Source organism: Grus americana, chromosome 1 (genome assembly GCF_028858705.1).
Source record: "Grus americana isolate bGruAme1 chromosome 1, bGruAme1.mat, whole genome shotgun sequence".
NCBI classification, from domain to species: domain Eukaryota; kingdom Metazoa; phylum Chordata; class Aves; order Gruiformes; family Gruidae; genus Grus; species Grus americana.
In genome coordinates, this window is record NC_072852.1 from 49,122,810 (window position 1) to 49,141,649 (window position 18,840).

The window sequence follows — 18,840 nt, forward strand, 5'->3', positions numbered from 1 at the left end:
TTCTGGGCTGCAAGGGCACATTGATGGGTCATGTCCAGCATTTCATCCACCAGTACGCCCAAGACCTTCTCCACAGAGCTGCTCTCAATTCCTTCATTCCCCAGCCTGTATTGATACCAGGGGTTTCCCCGACCCATGTGCAGGACCTTGCACTTGGCCTTGTTGAACCTCATGAGGTTCACATGGGCCCACTTCTTGAGCTTATCCAGGTCCCTCTGGATGGCATCCCAACCCTCAGGCATGTTGACCACACCATACAGCTTATTGTCATCAGCAAACTTGATGAGGGTGCACTCAATCCCACTGTCTATGCTATTGACGAAGATGTTAAACAGTGCTGGTCCCAATACAGACCCCTGAGGGACACCACTTGTCACTGATCTCCATCTGGACATTGAACCAGATTACCAATTACCAGCTCCTGACTTCAGCGAGAGTTGTTTTGTTAGGTAAGAGCTGTCACATCTCTTTTCTAGGTACCCTGCTGTTAATTCTGCATTCCTGAACTTTCAGGTCAAGTCCATCTCCTTTTTGTTGCATTAATGCTGCTTTCCACATGAAGTTTGCTCATCTCAAACCTCTGCAGCTACATGGTGCTCACCTAGCCCTACCTGAATTGAGTGCCCATCACACCTGTGGCTCACCTGAGCCACCAGTGCTGCTCCTCAGGGCATGACTTCTGCTACACCATCAGTGCAGAGCTCCACTGCTTCATGGCCTTCTTCAAGCCCATCAGCTTTGCATTTCTTGCTGTGTCCAGACCAGCAGCCACAGCTCTCATTCTTGTCCATGCCCTAAATTCCATCATCCCCAAATCCTGTTCCCCTGTCTCCCAGCCCATTAACCCGGGTCTCTGCTCTTTCTCATCAGTCCTGTCTGTACCTCACTCCTACTTGTAAACCTCCTGTATCTATCTACTGCAGCTTCGCCTCTCTTTCTTCCAAGGCTCCTTACCTCTCTCCAAGGTAGGTTGAAAGGCACAGCAGGTTTATATCGTCCTTTTAGGCTGGCATCCTTTCATTCCCTCTCAGGAGCAGAGAGGTGCCAGAGGTCCCTGAGCAGCTCAGTTTTTCCTCCCAAACTCATCCCACGTCCTGTGCTTCTTACTGAAAAGCCACAATAAACTGTTGAAACCTGAAAGAAAGGATGCCATCCTTATGGGATAAGCCCATCTCAGCTGAAAAAACATTATTTGTAATAAATTATTGAGTTGGTAAATGACACTTACTGCAAAAGAAGCACATCAACAACATTCAGACTTTTTAGTGGTAAATTAAATTAAAATCCCCAAATGTGGCTAATAGCAAGAATGAGATGTGAAAAACTACCTAAAGCAGGGCACAAACAAATTTAAGCTCATTAAGGAGCTACAAGAAACTTTTAATTCTGAAGTTGGAATAATTTTCATAATCACAGACACACAATGGATCAGCACTGAAGGCTAATAACGAGGACATATACTTTGGTGGCACAAGACTTCGAAATGCATGATTAAGAATGAAATGTATTATGAAGGAATCTGCATTAATAGCATACATTCCTGCAGAAAATTCTTCCAGGAGATGATAGGACTTAAAAAAAGGTTTTAAATGGGACTGACACAATGCAATATACTAATTATTTGGCAGTGCATAATATCTTTATTTAGAACAATAAAGTATATGTATATAATGTAAATTCCAAATTTGAACTGGTATAAAAAAGGATCTGGGAAAACATCTATCTTTAAGAGGACACATATATACAGACACATCACATTTTATAAACTTTGTTGATTACCTTCAGTCAGAATGTAACTATGCAAGACTGTGCTGACATTTACAGTGAAATAAATGAATTTGCCCATGATACAACCAGCAAACGTCTGTGTCTCTATCACTAAAGAGTCTGAAGTTTCCGCGTTCCATCAATTTGATAACATAATAGCAACATGCCACCATTACTGTAGATCTGCATTTAATAGACAGTTGAATCAGATTCCTGAACTGAAGAATGTTGGATAATTCTTAAATGTAAATCTAACTCAAAATATCTGTATTTTATATATACAGTTAGCTTTTCAATTTAATAGTTGTACTGTGTATACTGAAGAGTTTCAGTGTATTACAAAGAGAGAGCAACAGAAAAAACAGCTGGTGAAGATCAGAATCTAAAAAATGTGCAGGTTGTACACACACTGACTCCATAGCATAGCACATTTTATAAGCTTACTTATAAAATGACCTTGTCATGAAATAAGTACCATTAATTTATTCAAGTAAACACACATCTAAAGTAGTACATTGCATTACTCAGTATATCACTATCTGCTTTGTATTCTCACAAGGCCACTATTAATTGCATGCAAAGTTCAACTACTCCAAAGGAAACCTAAAAATGTTAGTTTCTCACAAAACCATAGATATATGAAAAAAAAAAACCAAAACAGGTTGACTTTTGTATAGAAAATACAACACACTTTTTTCCCCAATTTCATTTTAAAAGAAAGGGTGTTCATTTTCTGTCTTAATGCATGGACTCCATCTACGCAAAAAGCAGACTGAAAAACTGGTCACTCTTCAGAAGTTAAATAGCTTACAACTGGATAAAAAAGCAGTTAAAGGACTATTTCTGCCATCCATACTCTCACTGAACAGTAACTTATTCCATTTCCATTGATTTCAAAGATGTCTCACAAGTCAGTAGTCTTTCAAAATTTCACTACATCCAAAGTAAGGGCCTCCACAGAGGGTAGACAAATTGGGCACAGAAACTTTCAAATAATTTCACGATTGCATTTCCAAGTGCCATGCCATCCACTGTATCCACAAATGTCTAGAAGTGTCCTTTTGCTCTGCAAAATGATTGAGAACACCCAATATTTTGTTCAGATCTGTCAAAAGGAGGTGCAGAGAACAGGAAGACCATGAGCTCCAACAACAGTTCTGCTAGTTCATGTGCCATACTACTTTGGTGCATATTCAAAATGTTTGTGATGTGAAATTGGAAGGTTTATACATGAATTTTCTTTCTGTTCTCATGTAGCCTTAAATTTGCTTTGCTCCATGGAAGAGATTAAAGTATCTGACATTGTTTGGAAGTGACTTAGCTACTACTTTAAGATGTTACGCTTGGAAGGTGAACATTTTGCAGCAGTCTATCTGGGTTTAATGTATGTTTCAATTTACAACTGATATATTTTATAACATTGAATAGTAGACTAAGGAGCCTAAAACATGACGCATTTTGAATATCAAAGTATAATTTGGGGCACACCAATGTGAAACCTTATTGTGTATTTGATTTTCTGGAAAAAAAAGCATTTAGGAAAACTAAGATTCTTATGAACAAACAACATTAATAAATACAAGATTTTTGTTTGACTGAATCTAAGAAAAACACTGTAAAACTTCAAATGCATAAACTTGCTTTGAGAATGTATTGTATAGCAACATGAAGTATTTAAGGTTTTTGTAAAATGTGTAAGGATAATTGCTTCCATTTACTGTGGATACTTTTCCGCTCTGTCAAAACCAGTAAGCAGTTATTCTCCACATTACCAATAAGGTGCAAATTTCCCATCAACTAGGTCATGCTGACATTTCTTTCAGGGTAAGTCTTAAACAAGTTTGAAAAACAAAATATCAGGGCTTTGTGAGTAAAGAACTACACAATGTCAAATGAGACTGAGCTGCAAAGGGGGAATTCTGTTGTTTGCTTTTTGCAGAGCTAAAATTTGGAATGCACTTGCTTTTTAGAAGTGTTGAACAACCTCAATTATTTCTTATTAAGTGGTGAGTGCTCCAGCATCTTCTGAATAAAAATGAAGGACTAATTCTCACACTAAGCTTCTTTTGAACTAGTCTAAGAGAAGTTCCTCAGACGATGCAAACCCCAAAGCTCTGTTAACATCAATGGAACTATGCTAATTTATACCAGATGAGCAGGACTTGAGGACCTGTTTTTGACATCCAGGCAGTGCAAAAAGGTCTCAGTATAAATAAAAAATAATTCCACATGACCAAATCCTTGTATCAGTGAATTCGCAAGAAGTTTCGACATAGATCTCAGTAGGGTCAAAATTCCAGGCAGAGTGGCTGCACAAGCTCTGACATCAAACATAGTAAGGTTTTGAGGTTTTTTCTTTTGGTAAGTATGAAAGATAAATCAGTTTTACCAATAATACACACACACGCACACATATATACACACACACATGCGCACACACACACACGTATATATTATATGTATGTCATATTCTTTTTATGCATGGTTCTCAGAAAATACAGCAGATTATTAAAATTTACACAAGTATTCTTTAAAAATTAAGTAAAGAGAACTCCAACTTGATGCAAAGCATTAAAAGGGTGGTGGGTTTGTGTGTTTGTTTGTTTGTGGAGTTTTTAAAGTTTTCAAGTTACTTAAACTAAAACTCTTGCTGACCTGGTCAGTTTGATGACAGACGACAGTTTGTCATCCGAAGTGACACCTTCACCTTCTGAAGTAAAAACAGATAAATAATTCATACCCATTATCTGGAAAGAGCCAAGATGAAAAGATGCACAACTACACTTGTAACTTTTACCATGGTATTTTTAGGATTTACTTGAAAATGCATGTCTATACATCAGTCCTGTACAGATTCCATGGATGCTATAACAGCAATAGATGCAGAAGACAAGTGGGAAACAAAGCTTTTCTCTTTTGTTTTGAGAGAATTAACTTTAAGAGTGGAGAATACCAGGATATTAAAGCTTACTAATCACTTAAAACACAACGCAAACGCAAACATTAATTACAGCTGATGCAAGTAAAAGCTAAATACACTCTCAGGATCTTTCAGATTTTCTGTGCTATACATTTAAAGACAAGGTATCAATGGCATGCGTCTTGAGCATTTAAAATGCATTTCATGGGTTTGTCTTTATTCTGATGTTTGAACGCAATTCAGACTCTTTACTTTCCCTTCCCTTGGCATGGCCGGAAATTTCACCAGTGTTCACATACCCAGCAGTTACTCTCAATGCTTCGAAGCTCCGTGAGGTACATTCACCTCCCGTTTACTTTGTCTTCATCCAGTATTTGCTTCTCCTGAACAGAGACCACCAACGCCGATGAATTCTTGAGGCTTTCTGGGGTGGGCACCCAGCCACCTGGCACCCGACAGAGACCACATGTTGCTGTACACACGACCTTTGCCAGGCATAAACACAGTTCCTTATAAGTAAAAGGCTAGAACACGGGTCCATGGCATGACTTTGCTTTCAAGTTTTATATACAATATCGAAGAGTATGTTATCTGTATCCATTTCTGCATTTTATGTCAGTTCAGAGAACTCCATCTGAAGACACCAAGGTAAGGTAGAGGACACAGAACTTAAATTAAGGATGCAAAGGTATTTATGACTTTCAATGATTACACATAGTTGGAGGCATTTGAAAGAATCTTTTTGTTCAGCACATGTACTTTGTTTGCCAGAGTCAGCTGCAAGTGTTAACTCAATTAAAAATCCCCAAATGCCACACAAGGTAGATATTCACATAAGATACAGTCCTGCTAAGTGCACACTCTTCTTGTCGTTGTTCAATTCAGTGTTGGTTTCACAGTAACGAACACAAATTGTCCTCATTTCTATATCATGTGTATGGAGTCATGGGCAGCAACAACAGATGCAGACTCAGTCTGTCACTCCAGAAGGAATACGAATGTGCTTAAAGCTGCTTCATTTATGAAGCGAACATGGAACTGTTACCTGCCTGAAGAGAAAAACAGAAATTATAATTTTGCTGATTAATTTTGCTCTCTGTATTACTAAACAGTAGAGCTTTTCACAGACATAGAACATAGATTTTTTTTTTTTATAATTTTGGAAACAGATAAATTCAACGACAGTTGCATAGACATTCCCTTATTGTGAAAGAAAAAATATTGTAATAAGATGTACTTTCCTGGTCCAAGAACACATTTGCCTGCAAAAGCTCATTGATGTCATCTACAGTGATGAAACAACTCTCGTGGTTTTACAGAACTGTTATGTTTGTGCATTTTGGTATCTGGCAATCTCTGGCAGCAAACTTCCCTTTGAAGTCATCTGGACAAGTCAATACCAAATTGAGTTTACCTCTTTGGAATAATCAAACGACTTGTCCAATGCAGTGATGATTTCCCTTCTCAGTGAGCAGATATTAGAACAAACCAGTTAAGGAGACTGGAAATCTTTCAAGTTGTAGCTGACTTGATCACAACGCACTCTCTGGAATACACCTGGCAGTGACCGCTACAGGACAAACTGCAAAACCTGGATTGTCTGTTACACTTTTACGCTGCTCTTTCCTCTGATAACATAAAATGAAGCATTCAGCGCTGCCTGAATCTTCCAGACACTCGCCAGAGATGCCGAGGGTTAAGCACAGCACAACTCCTGCAACAAGCAGCCCCTTGCCAGACACGTGCACCATTCTGCAGAAGACAGCTGGGACTGAGAAAACTCACTTGCCTTTGCTGCTCATTCTTACACACTAAAGCAAGAATGATGTACCTGATATGGCTGCTGAGACTGCAAACTGTGCTGAGTAAGCAAGAATTAATAGAAGCTCAGCTCTACTTGGTCTGTTCTCCTACACTCACCTGCTAGTTTACGGGTGTGTTTTTTAGGTCATGCTGCTTTGAAACAGCTGTAGGACAACAGCTGAAGACTTCTCCGTATTGACCAAATATGCCAAAAGGAGAAGCGGTAGCTGTCCTTCATTTTGGAATTCTGACATATTTTATTTTTTAGCATTCAGGTTAAAAGTCAAATGCCTAAATTAATGATAAAGGATTAATTACATTAGCTGCTAAAGATCTTAGGTACAAACAAAGCCTGCTCATAACAAGTTTTATTTTACTTTTTTCCCAAGGTGGTCTCTGAATCACCTTATATTTTAGCAGCCAAAAATTATTAAACCTATGGTAAGACTCTGAATCGTAACAACTTACCAGTATACGAAACAGTAACAGTGTTGAGGGAGAAAAAGCAACAGCTACACATGTAGATGTTCTTTTTCTTTTTGCTGCAACATACTGAAAAAAACCCAAAAAACCAACAAAACTTTGTTACAACAATCCTAGTGTTTCAAAGAAATAGAATGGAAGGGTTTATCAGTTAGTTACATTAAAAGGAACCCAACCTATCAGAATTTATGTTTGCTATTAGGTCTTCCTAGTTATAGGTGAATATGAGAAATTTCTCAGGGAGGAGGGAGAAAAAAACATATGCCATTTATTTAAGATGTCCGATGGAGAATGTAACCTGTTTCAATTTCCTGTTAAGGCCATCTCCTGTATTTAAATAATTGTTTCCTCTTTACTTTTTTCTTTTCAGTAGCTATAAAGCAATGTATCATCATTCCTATAAAGTAAAAAGGAAGATGCATGTTCCATCTCCAAGTTTTAATACCTGTGAGGATGAGGTGCAGGGTGAGTTGTTTGTAGCAGCTAATATACTTGGTGAATACACAGTCTTCCACCCTATGTACTGTACATGAAGAAAATTTGTTTTAAGAATGCATTATTCTAGAAAGTTTAAACACTGAAAGTTTCAGCTCCTGTGACCAAACTGCTAGATCAGAACCTCGCCTATTTCTGCCTTCAACAGCGGGCAGCACCAGGCATTTCACACAGTGTCAGAACCCTACAGGGTAAGATGTGTCCTTCTGCCGTCTGCATTAGATCTTTCCCTTAATCCCTCATAGTTAAAATTTTACCCAACATCCTGAAATATGATGTTAAATAATACTCTCAAAATGCTTTAGCATGAACTATCCTAACTTAAAATATCCGTAAGTCCTTTTCTGAATTTCAGACTTTCTTTGCCCGGGTCACGTTAAAGTAGCTTTGAACATCTTCAACTGTTATTTCTAAGGTATATTTGATTGACTGAGTTTTATATAGATTTTTTTCTGCTTAAAAATCTGATAAAGCAGTATTTAAGTATGAATAGAGCTGTGAATCACTTCAGGACGACCTTAGGAAGTTATTAGGATTTGAATGAGTTGTCATTAACTTTCTTTGAACATTAAAAAACCCCTGGAAAACATAAAGGCTTATATGCACATACCCTGGGGAATGTTAAAAAGTGAAAGAACATAAAAAATGTTAATATAAAAAATATTTAGAAGGATTTAGGAGCACAGCCAGGAAGACATTGTTTTCTATTTATTTACATAGTATCAACCTAGCTTTACACCACACAGCAAATAACACAATTCACTTTTTTTTTAATGCTTCCCCTATAGGTGTAAGCAATCCTTTCTCATAGTGAGAGATAAAGTAAAGGTAATGTCCCTTTAATAAAATTTTGTATGCAGAAATCCCCTCCATATCAATTTTTATATTTAAACTACAAGCTCCTTTAAAGGACACACCCTAAGTACATATTTTGCCTCTACAGCAAGACCTTGCACTTGGGTTTTTTGTGTTTGTCTAAGAGCTAGAGAGAAACCTTCAGGAAGCAGCTCTCAAAAATAAACTTACATTTCTATATATGTATATAAAGTGAAACAATATACCTTATCTCATTTTCCTCTTGACCGTCATGACACTGTGTAGTTTCATCACTTTCTGCTCTGGATGTGGGATGGGTTTTCTAGGAAGAAAATGCATTAAATATAAATATTCTAAAGCTTTCTTTAACAACTCCCTAAATAATTGTTGTATGTTTCAGTTTGCTTCAGATTTTCAGTATCAAAGTAATCTTGGAAAATGTAGGCCAAATCTTGTACTCTAACATACATCTGCTACTGGTATAATTTTACTATCAAAGCCTTTGTATTGTAAGCAGGGGCACAAGGGGCAAAAGCAAAAGAATCCTCTTCTCAAGATATAATAGGAGAACTGGGAAATTGAGGGAATCCCGTGCTTCTAATTTCCAATTAAAGAGCTATCATGCTGATAAGACAGGATTTGCACTTTGGTGGTGGAACTCAAGAATTTGACAACATATTTATATTTGCATGTCACACAGTTCAGTGAAGATCAAAAGAGACGTCTCTTGCTTTCAAATGCAGAATGGTTCTGTTCCTTCTGCCACCCCATAGCTATGAAATGTAGTATCACTATGTAAACAATTAAATATGTAATATTTCTTACCTTCCAGTATATGGCTCCCAAAATAAAGCCAATAAGAAGAGACAGCAATGATGTCAGTGCTATGCTGATCCCTTGCAGACTGGAGCTGCTAATGAAGCCAAGTGCCTCTTCTGTAATTACAGATGTTCTTGTTAGTGAAGACAAATTTATAGCAGAAAGCTATCTATAGGGCAAGAGCACTTTTATGCACCACCTACGTAACAGCATCTTAAATAGCAGAACAGATACCACAAAGTGCTGTGTACAAGAGGTGCACTTCATACAAAATCTCACAGGAAAATTTTGACCACAAGGATGCTCCTCCCATTTCTGAAATTATTGAATGGTTCCAATACTAATTCTCTTTTTGTCGTTTGTAGAGAATTTTCTCTTTCCAACATTTCAGAGTTTTGGGTTTATCAATTTTGAAAGGTCTTATTTTGTAACACAAAGTACTTCTTTGGAAGAGAATGTATCTGTCACTTCATGCATTTTCTTAAGTTCCGTAAGACACATCCCACTGACTGCAGATAGACACTTTGCTTTGCCACTAATGAAGGACCAACGTGAAGCCTCTCGAGCGAGGTTAATTTAACAAAATAAGCTTGACTGATTTCACTTCTAGCGTCTGTCTGGAAAGGTCTCACTGACTTCAGTAAGATCAAACCCTTGTACCTTGAAGTCTAACGGTGTGTTATTTTGTTGCTACCATTGCTTAATAGCTTTTTACATTTTATGCAGAAGAGCCTCAGTCCTAGTCTTTTATGTACACGAGCAATTCCATTCCTCTCACAGGGAGCTGTACACATGCTGAGACATAAAATGTGTCCCTCCAGTTATTCAATCAAGAGCAGGATGTGAAAAGTCCTACGGAGTCACTCTGGGATCCCCCTTCCGAAATGCAAAGCGAGCCACAGGAGACTGCTAGTTTAGACACCATGCACCCAGTTTTGGTTCATTTAACGATCTGGTGTCTGCAGCTCAAATGGTGGATGTATGGTCAGATTATAGGAAAAGAACCAAACTGTAAGCACTGGAGAAGTGTAGGTGATTAGATACAGAAATGAACATAGACTGATAGCACCAGAAATTTGTGCGACTCATGCAAACATCAAATGTCTAAGCACGTACCATATGATGTACTGGGTCAAGCAATGTGAATTCAGTACATTTTTAAACAGCCTCTAAGAAAACACTTCAGAAAGGAGCATTCTCATGATTAACTAGCAAGTCATTTTCAACTCTGAGATTTTCTGGTTGACATTTTGCAAGTTTTTACACAAATGTTCTTTTTATCTCTGAAATTCAGCTGTGTTTTCTAGAGTCACGGTAGACAGAACTAAAAAATAAGAAAACATATATATGTCTGTATCTCATACACTGTTTACAAACTCTAGGTTCTGACTATAGGGGCTTGAATTTTACTTACATCTGCTAAACTTGGCACACTACAAGGAAACATCGGTTAAGCAGAATCAATGCTCGATTACTGTGAAAAAAAATCTGTTTACAGGGGAGAAGGGAAAGATAGCAGACAAAGTTCTACAGAGGTGAACATCAGCTGAAAAAGAGAGGCTATCAATTAGTCTGCCTCTGTCTGCTCAGACCTTGAAACCAAGAGCTGAAATTAACTGGAGGGGTATATCTTTTCTCAAACTGTGCATCGCAGATTAGGCATAGAGGAGGTTTGCTTGCAGAACTGACCTTCAAGAAATCTGGACAAACTCAAGTGGGGTAGGGACAGCCTGAACATTTCAAAAAGAATTCCTGTCATTACTGTATCTGAACTGTATTCTCAGCACATTCTCAGAAGAAAATTCCTATATTGCTCTCGTGCTCTAGTGAAGAAAAACGCAACACTGATTTGCCTAATACCATTAGTCATTCTTCCCAGTGAGAGACCGCTGAGTTATACAACTGAATTATGTAAATCCTATGTCAGTGGTCATGTTTTCTGGATTCTGCCCTGCAAACTTCAGAAAAAAATGAAAAGTGAAATAAAAATCAAAGGAAAAGAAAAGGTTATGTTCATATAGAGCATAATTTATTCGATAACATGTTATGGTAGAGTGTATAACCTCAAAAATTCTCTGCCTACTCTGAAATGCTGGGCAGCATGTCATGACAAGCATACTGATTTTTACATAAACTTCTAGAGAAATGTTCTGTATGCAGGGTGATCAGTGTTTGTCTAGCACTCTCATTTTTACCATTATTTTTCACAAACTTTAGAGACTCTTAGACAACAGAAAACCTCCCTTTACAATGAGGTCTCTAAAAGTGGAAAAATCTGATTTCTGACAAGATACCTCCAATGCAGATGCTTCCTTCAGCATCTATGGAAGACTGAAAGGAATTCATAATTAGCTTTCCATGTGGGGACCTGAAACCCAGGGACAAAACCTAAATACAGTCAAATTGTGACAGCCTCCCCAGCCTACTTTTTAAAAAATGACAACAGATTTTTTTTTCATAACTTGATAATGTATGAATTAATTTGAAAGTTAAGTAACCCATAACTAGCTTAAAAAGCAAACAACAGCAGATTATTTAATTTCACTTTCAAGTCCAGAAAAAACTCTCTGGAAAGATCTGGAGAGAATGAAGTGAGTCATGGCAGGTTTCTTCATGTGCCTTTTATTTATAGTAACATCTAAACCAGAAAAGGTTGGAGAATTTTCAGTCTGGAGAACCTCCCGGGACACGTGTCCTAATGAAGAAAAAGGGAGATAAGGAAAGCAAGCTGGCTGCCAATAGGTTTTATTTCTTCCACAGGGACCTCTTCCTCTGTTAGAAACTTTAGAGCTCTACACAGAAAGATTCCCGCTCCCAGCAGTTGTAAAAGCAGAGTAGGAGAAGGAATAGGACGGACCAGGTGTACCAGTAATTTTGTGAACTTCTTGGGCAATGCGAGAGGAACTGCTGGCTTTGCAGTTGGTATGTTACTCACTTAAAATAAACTCTTTCCAGCAAGGTGCAAAAGGGGAGCTCTCACTCTGCACCTTATGGAAGAAACCCTTAGGAAGTGAGCTCATCTGATATAGATTTATGTATAATCTTCATGGGCATTGAGATATTAAGCTGTGAACAAAATATATTTACATTAAAAGCCACTCAGCTACACAATGACGTTATTGAGCTGCTCTCCACCTCGAGCCATGTGTGTAGGTTCAGCAAGCAATTGTGGTTCAAAGCACTGGCTCGATTTTTTTGCCATATATGTCTCAAAGGAATTTTCAATTTACCTCTGCTCAGCTCCAAAACAATTACCACAAGACCTTATCTATAAAAACGCAGAGCAGCTCTCACCTGTTCATTAGGGTTTTCCATTAACTACAGTGTTGGAACAAAGGAACAAAGGCACAGAAGGCAACACCAATTGCATTAAGCCATGGGTGAACATTTTCATATTGTTGTGCAATTACTGAACTAAACTATGGTATTCTTTGCTTAATTATAGAAGTAGACTTTCTTCCTAAAAACAGTTATAGAGATTTCTGTGTTTACACGTTCTTTGACCTATTCAGTACTGAATAATAAAGCTAAATTATTGTGAGGAAATTACAAGCAAAAATGGAAGAAAGCAACACTGAACTTTCCATGAAAATATAAATAATACCACGACAGTAAACTGAGTGAGAAGTGTTAGTAACAACTAGTAAGTTCAAGGTTTAATCAGAGCAACATGAGATTCATCTGATGGGAAAAAAAAGACTCCTATTGTTTGGTTCAACCACTGAAAGAAGAGATCAGGACTCAAGACTTCTTACCCTGGCACTTGTACTTTACATAGGCACTATCTCATCTGAATTCTCTAGACTATGCATGGTATAATGATCCAGAGAAACATCAATGAGACTGGGACTTGGAATTTAAATTGGACTACAGTCATGTAACACAAAGAGAATAAACAAGCCCAAATAAATTGGGGGTGGGGGTGTTTAGAGAACTTTATGGAGGAAAAGGTGGAGTGGGAACATGCCACAGATCTACATTCAACATTACAAGGGTGAAAACAGCACTATTGCCATTCAAAAAAAAATATAACGGGATAATTGTTCCATTTTACACTTAGTTGGGGTAAGACTTTTGGTGTAGATATAGTCATGATTCTACTCTATTACAGTAGTTTCATTTTATTGCTGTATAATAACAATGAAGTAATGAAATATGACTTTCAACAAATGTGGCAACAACATGAAAAAAATAATTGAGCTAATTTATATTATATACAATTTCTATGATAATTATTTCACAAATTATTTTATTAGACAATGTACTTCAGGTTTGTCTAAGTTGAATTTAGAATTAAGAGCAGTTCAAGTCATCTGACTACACAGACTTCATTAATAGATTCAAAACTTATTATTAATCTAGAGAGGGTCTTTTGCAAACAGTGAATTCTTCCAAATGGTCTAGAAACTGTTAATTTTTAATAGTTTAATTTAAAACTGTTGAAAATTAAATGGGATCATTTAAAAAAAAATTGCAGTAGTTTGTGACTGGAGATTTTTTTTTTCAGGTTTCCCCTCCTCTCCAAAAGTTTTCCTTTTTGAAACTTGAATCTAGTGGTACTGTTCTGAGAACAGTACTGATGCCAGGAGACAGGGTCCCCTGTGCTGGGAGCCTTCACATGGGAAGTAATAAGGTTTATTCATTGTTGTTCCTTCCAAGAAGGTAGGATTAAGTAAAAAAGAAAACTTACTCAGCAAAAAAGCCAAGACAAAACTAAAATCAGTACTGAAGACTATTTTCAGGGAGTAAGATGGAGGTACCAATAAAGATGCCACAGGTCCCTCCCTGCAAAAAACTCCAAACAAATAACTAAAGTGTAACCAGTCAGCATCCAATGTCCAAGTTAATGTAATTTAATCTGATTATGAGTTCAAACTGTCTCCAGCCCCAGACATGCAGTCCTCTTGTCATTTCTAGATAAGGCTGTTAACTGATATCCAATTTTCCAATAAATTGCTTAAGAGAATGATAATCAGTTAAAACACACCTGTACAGCATATGGCCAGCCAAGCAATTTCTTTGACTTACTGCATTATTTTAATTAGGCTTTTCTCCTACTTGATTATCAGTTCCAGTTATAAAACTAGATTAATAAACCTGGTTCTGTACTCCCCTCCACAGTACAGACACAGGTGCCACACACTGCTGCGGTGCCCAGCATCCCTCCTGTTAATGTACTGGGTCAAACTCCTTTCATCTGAACTACTCCTGTTATCTATCTGTCTTTCTTTTTGGCTCCATGATCCATTCCCATTGCTTCAGGCTGCAGCTGAATATTCTTCCTCTAGCAGCGACAGCAAAAATTATCACATGTTCAGACCTGTGAGAGACAGGTATGTGCTCTTCAGCCCCCTCCTGGTGCCTCATAATTAGTCCTGGGCTCATCAGGTTATTTGCAGCCAGCTCTGTGACCTCTTGGCGCAGAATTTATGGCAGAGAGACTTCTCTTTTCCAGAGAGGCAGGCTGGCAGCCAGGAGTCAAAGGGGTTTTTTGTTCCAACCTTCTACTCAGAGGATTCTGGGGAATGATGACTTAAGACCTTCTCTTAATTAGAAAGCAGTCAGGAAGGTCTTCAAATCTGACAGCAGCTGTGAGCTAACTAAGAGGTAGTATGCATGGTCATAAAATCCCAGAGAATAACTAGATTACACGTTTCCAAAAGAAGGAGCATGAGAAGAAACTCAGTCTTAGCAGTATCTGTCCCACTGTCAGGAGCTACTGTCGTGCCCACCAGGCTATATCAGGCTGCCTCCGTGCCCAGGTTTTCTGAAGCTTGAGGAGTACCAGCCACACACTTCAACATCACACATTTAGATAACATGGATGCTTGTGAAGTGAAAGGGGGAAATTGTAAAAGAGATACGCACTGGGGGTGCACAAGAAGTTGGAAAGGAACACAGCCGGGACAGCTGACCCAAACTGACCAAAGGGATATTCCATATCATATGATGTCATCCTCAGCATATAAGGTGCTGGGGGAAGAGGAAGGAAGGGGGGGTGGGGGAGCAATATTCAGAGTGATGGCATTTCGTCTTCCCACGTAACTGTTACGCGTGATGGAGCCCTGCTTTCCTGGAGATGGCTGAACGCCTGTCTGCCGAGGGGGAGTGGTGAATGAATTCCTTGCTTTGCTTTGCTTGTGTGCATGGCTTTTGCTTTACTTATTAAACTGTCTTTATCTCAAACCATGAGTTTTTCTCACGTTCACTCTTCCAATTCTCTCCCCTGTCCTGACAGGGGGGAGTGAGCGAGCGGCTGTGTCGTGCTTAGCTGCTGGCTGGGCTTAAACCGTGACACATCCTGATGTGTCTGGGAAAAAGAAACAAGGGAAACAACAATGTAGTTTGGCTCTAATCACCATTTCAGGAACCTCTCAGGAAAATCCCCTTCTTTTTGTTCACATGGAAAGCTCCAGACAATATTTACCTTGTTGTACATGATGTTACTAAAAGCATCTGAAACTTCGCTGTTTCTCTTCACCTCAGATTCCTATACCCCTTCCGACCTCATGATGGGTAATGTTGAGGCTCTGAAGGCAATAATTCCAGGCTCTCTTATCTGTCAGTAACCAGTCACGTAATACACTGCCCATGACAGATGAGAAACAAGGAGATGGCTATGCCAGAGAGGATTACAGCCTGCCAAAAGTGTAGTGGCTTTGTCCTTGACCTCAACCGAAAGCACGCTGACTGTGGAGCTGGCCCTACTGTGACTACAGCAAGCAAACATGGGCACGGCACTGTCTTCAGGCTTGGTGTCAAGCTCAGGATTGACAATACTCTTCAAATGCAATGTACAGGCATGTCCATGTGAGTACCCTGGGCTCGATTTAGGACAACTATTCTGTTCATTTAGAGCAACTTTCTTTTCTGAGAGTTAAAATGAGGTGTCTGGGACAGCCAAGTTTGGTGAGGCCATATGACTAGTGAGACCTCATGACAGCCAAAACGAAGAGACCTGCCCTCTCCAAGTTTTAGAGAGCTGTCACATCATTGTAACTTGATAGCATCTCTAAATTTTGATTAGATAAGTTCATTGCATTTTGGTATGACAGCTGAGAAACACATGGTACACCATCAGGCACAAGTAACTTCCCATTAATTTGCACAATTAATGACATTCTTTTCCTTTGAGATCTCATAACAACCAGCTACCAGAACAAAATGAAGACACATGTATTAATTCAATCACTTGTACTTACTGTTACTGCTAGTGTTACTGCCAATGCTGTCATTCCTAAGGGAGCTGGCAGCAACAGGAGGAAACAAAAATGTTTTTGTGACAGCGACTCTGGAATCTAAATAGAAAATGAGCGTGTCAGCATTATGTAACTTAAAATACAGTTCTCTCTATAGAAGATCATGGACTATAGGACTACTCTGGTGTGGCTATAGGGCTGTTTTAAAAATCTGGCTACAGGGCTGTTTATAAAGTGGATTAAGCCAAAAAAGGCAGTCTTATTAGGAGGCAGATGTGTCTACACACCGAGCTGCTGCTGAATGGCTATTCTGGAAAAGCAATTGCTTTAAACAAGTTCTTAGGTTATGGCACTGATCTACTTCTAGTTACTACTGGTGTGACTGTGCAACTGAATCCGTTGCCCTAATTAAAAAGCTAATACCTGTCACTAGAGAGAGTAAAAGAAAAGAGAATACAAAACCTCCATTTACTGGAAGGATGAGAATGAACTGCAGGAGCCTAACTTGAGCTTGTTAAAATTTTTAAATGAAGTAAACATGGCCCTTTTCAAGAGAGGTGGGACGAATACGGAGGTTGCTGCAATTTACAACTCGTCCTAGCTTCCTGTCCTTTCAGGAGCGCAATCTTAGGCTCCTTTACTGCCTTATAAAAATTAAATAGAGCATTAATAGAAGATAAGAAGAAGAACGATGTAAAAAGGCACTTCAGGATATATTTGGGATGAAAAGAAACAGAGCAGAGTATTGTGAGGTTATTTGGATTACATTAAGGAATGATGTCACTAGGAACGATGGCACTAGTTTTACTGCCAGACAGAATTCGACTTAGAGCAGAATACAAGCGCCTGTGTTGGTAGTAATTTTAACTGGCAGTAAAAAGGAGACATGGAGATACAGCATCAGATCCTTAGCATCTCTGAAATCAAAGGAAAATCACCCATTTATATCTACTTAGATTCTGTACCCCAAAATGAGAGCCATCTTACCATTCTCTGGTGTTTCTACTGTTGAAGGCAGAATGCAGTCATTCTTATCCAACGTGTCTGCAAACTCCCTGTAGACCTCAATGGTACTATTAAAGTGACTAAAAAAGTCCTTAGGAACGAAGTGACCTTCTTCATAAAGGTGACCATTTTCTTTTACAAAATCCTAGGGTAAAATATAGAATTCAGCTTGAAAGAAGGCCAAGAGAGATGCTCCTTTCAGCACCTCAACAGTTGATAAAAATATCCAAAAGATGACACGAAAGAGTTTAAATTTTTAACCTGCAGAAGACCAAATTTGCTGTATACAATCTTCATAAAACATACAGGCCTCCTGATCTGAGGATTTCAAATTAGCTTTGCAAATAGAAATAAATAATGAATCCAGCGTTGTAACATTGCCAAGGAATGAAAGGCAGTCTCCCATCCTACACTGAAAATGAAGAGACTCTTTTTTTCTTTCCCTCATTAAAAAAAATTACCTTGATTTCACATTACTTTGCAATGTTCCACATGATTCTTTTAATCTGAACACAGGAACACAACACAATCATAGCTATTGTCATAAGAGTACAGGGAAGAGAATACAATAGCTGGGATATACTCCTGCACAGAAGCAGTCTGAGATCCCTGATAATGTACCTAAAAATAAGAGCAGGACTATAAACAAGGAAGCCCAATTACTCTGTCTAACAGGCAAGTGTGCTATGCCAGACTAAACAACAAGATTGAGGTTCATGTTAAGATCATTGATGGTTATCTTATTTTTTTCTTTTTATGACGCATTGGCTTTCATAAGAACTGTTTCTTATGCCAGCAAGTCGAATTTGCCCTGGGGTTACTCTATACTGCCAAGGAGGACAGTGGTAAGAGCATGGGTTAAATATGTACTAAGGAAAACTTTCTAGTTTTGGTTCCATAATTATATTTTTTTTAATGCTGAAAGTAGTAGACCTACGATCATTCTTCTCTGAGAAAATCAATAGCTAGTTGTTTCTCTGAATTACAGGATATTTACTTCTTCATTCTATAAAATAAAATTCCTCTTTCCCAACCACATCCCAGCTGAGTGCTTTGACTCATCAGGACAAAAATAGGAAGGAAAAAACCCCAAAAACCAAAAAAAAGAGATACATTGAAGATTAGACTGAATTCAGTTTGAAATGGAAAGGTAGGGAATGTCTAAATAGTCTCAGCAATATAATGCCAATATATATGACAAGGTTATAAGGTTATGTCACTCTAAAGGAGATTGAGTACTTTAGTCCATTTGATTCATTCCGGATGTTAAAAAGGTACAATTACAACAGCTAAGGATTTGACAAAAATAAATTTATATGGAAGATGAAATCCTTGCCCTAAAGAATATGATGGATTTTGGCCATTTTGTTCAGTGGGACAAAAGCTTCGACTACAGAACTTATTTTTTATTACTGATAGACTGCTTAGAGCTGGTTAAGGGATTAGAAAGTTAATTTTTCCCCATCATTTTCACCCAAGAGAATCAGATGTCTCTTGAGTGAGACTCCTGGAATCCTTCCAGCTGGTGTTGGC

General features: G+C 38.3%; 1 protein-coding gene across 2 annotated transcripts in view; it reads right to left on the reverse strand.

Moving 5' to 3' along the window:
- Window positions 1-1,620: 1,620 nt before the first annotated feature.
- The window catches only part of KITLG (KIT ligand), a 56,695-nt gene continuing 39,475 nt past the window's right edge, over window positions 1,621-18,840 (reverse strand). Inside the window, exons 5-10 of one of the 2 annotated variants that reach the window (XM_054804727.1) lie at window positions 17,290-17,452; window positions 16,306-16,401; window positions 9,110-9,219; window positions 8,530-8,606; window positions 6,959-7,042; window positions 1,621-5,736 (exon numbers count right to left, since the gene is read on the reverse strand). In XM_054804727.1, the coding sequence (XP_054660702.1) occupies window positions 7,003-7,042; window positions 8,530-8,606; window positions 9,110-9,219; window positions 16,306-16,401; window positions 17,290-17,452 (486 nt within the window). In that variant the 3' untranslated portion in view covers window positions 1,621-5,736; window positions 6,959-7,002. The remainder of the gene's footprint in view (window positions 5,737-6,958; window positions 7,043-8,529; window positions 8,607-9,109; window positions 9,220-16,305; window positions 16,402-17,289; window positions 17,453-18,840) is intronic. The other variant, XM_054804735.1, reaches the window with a different exon arrangement.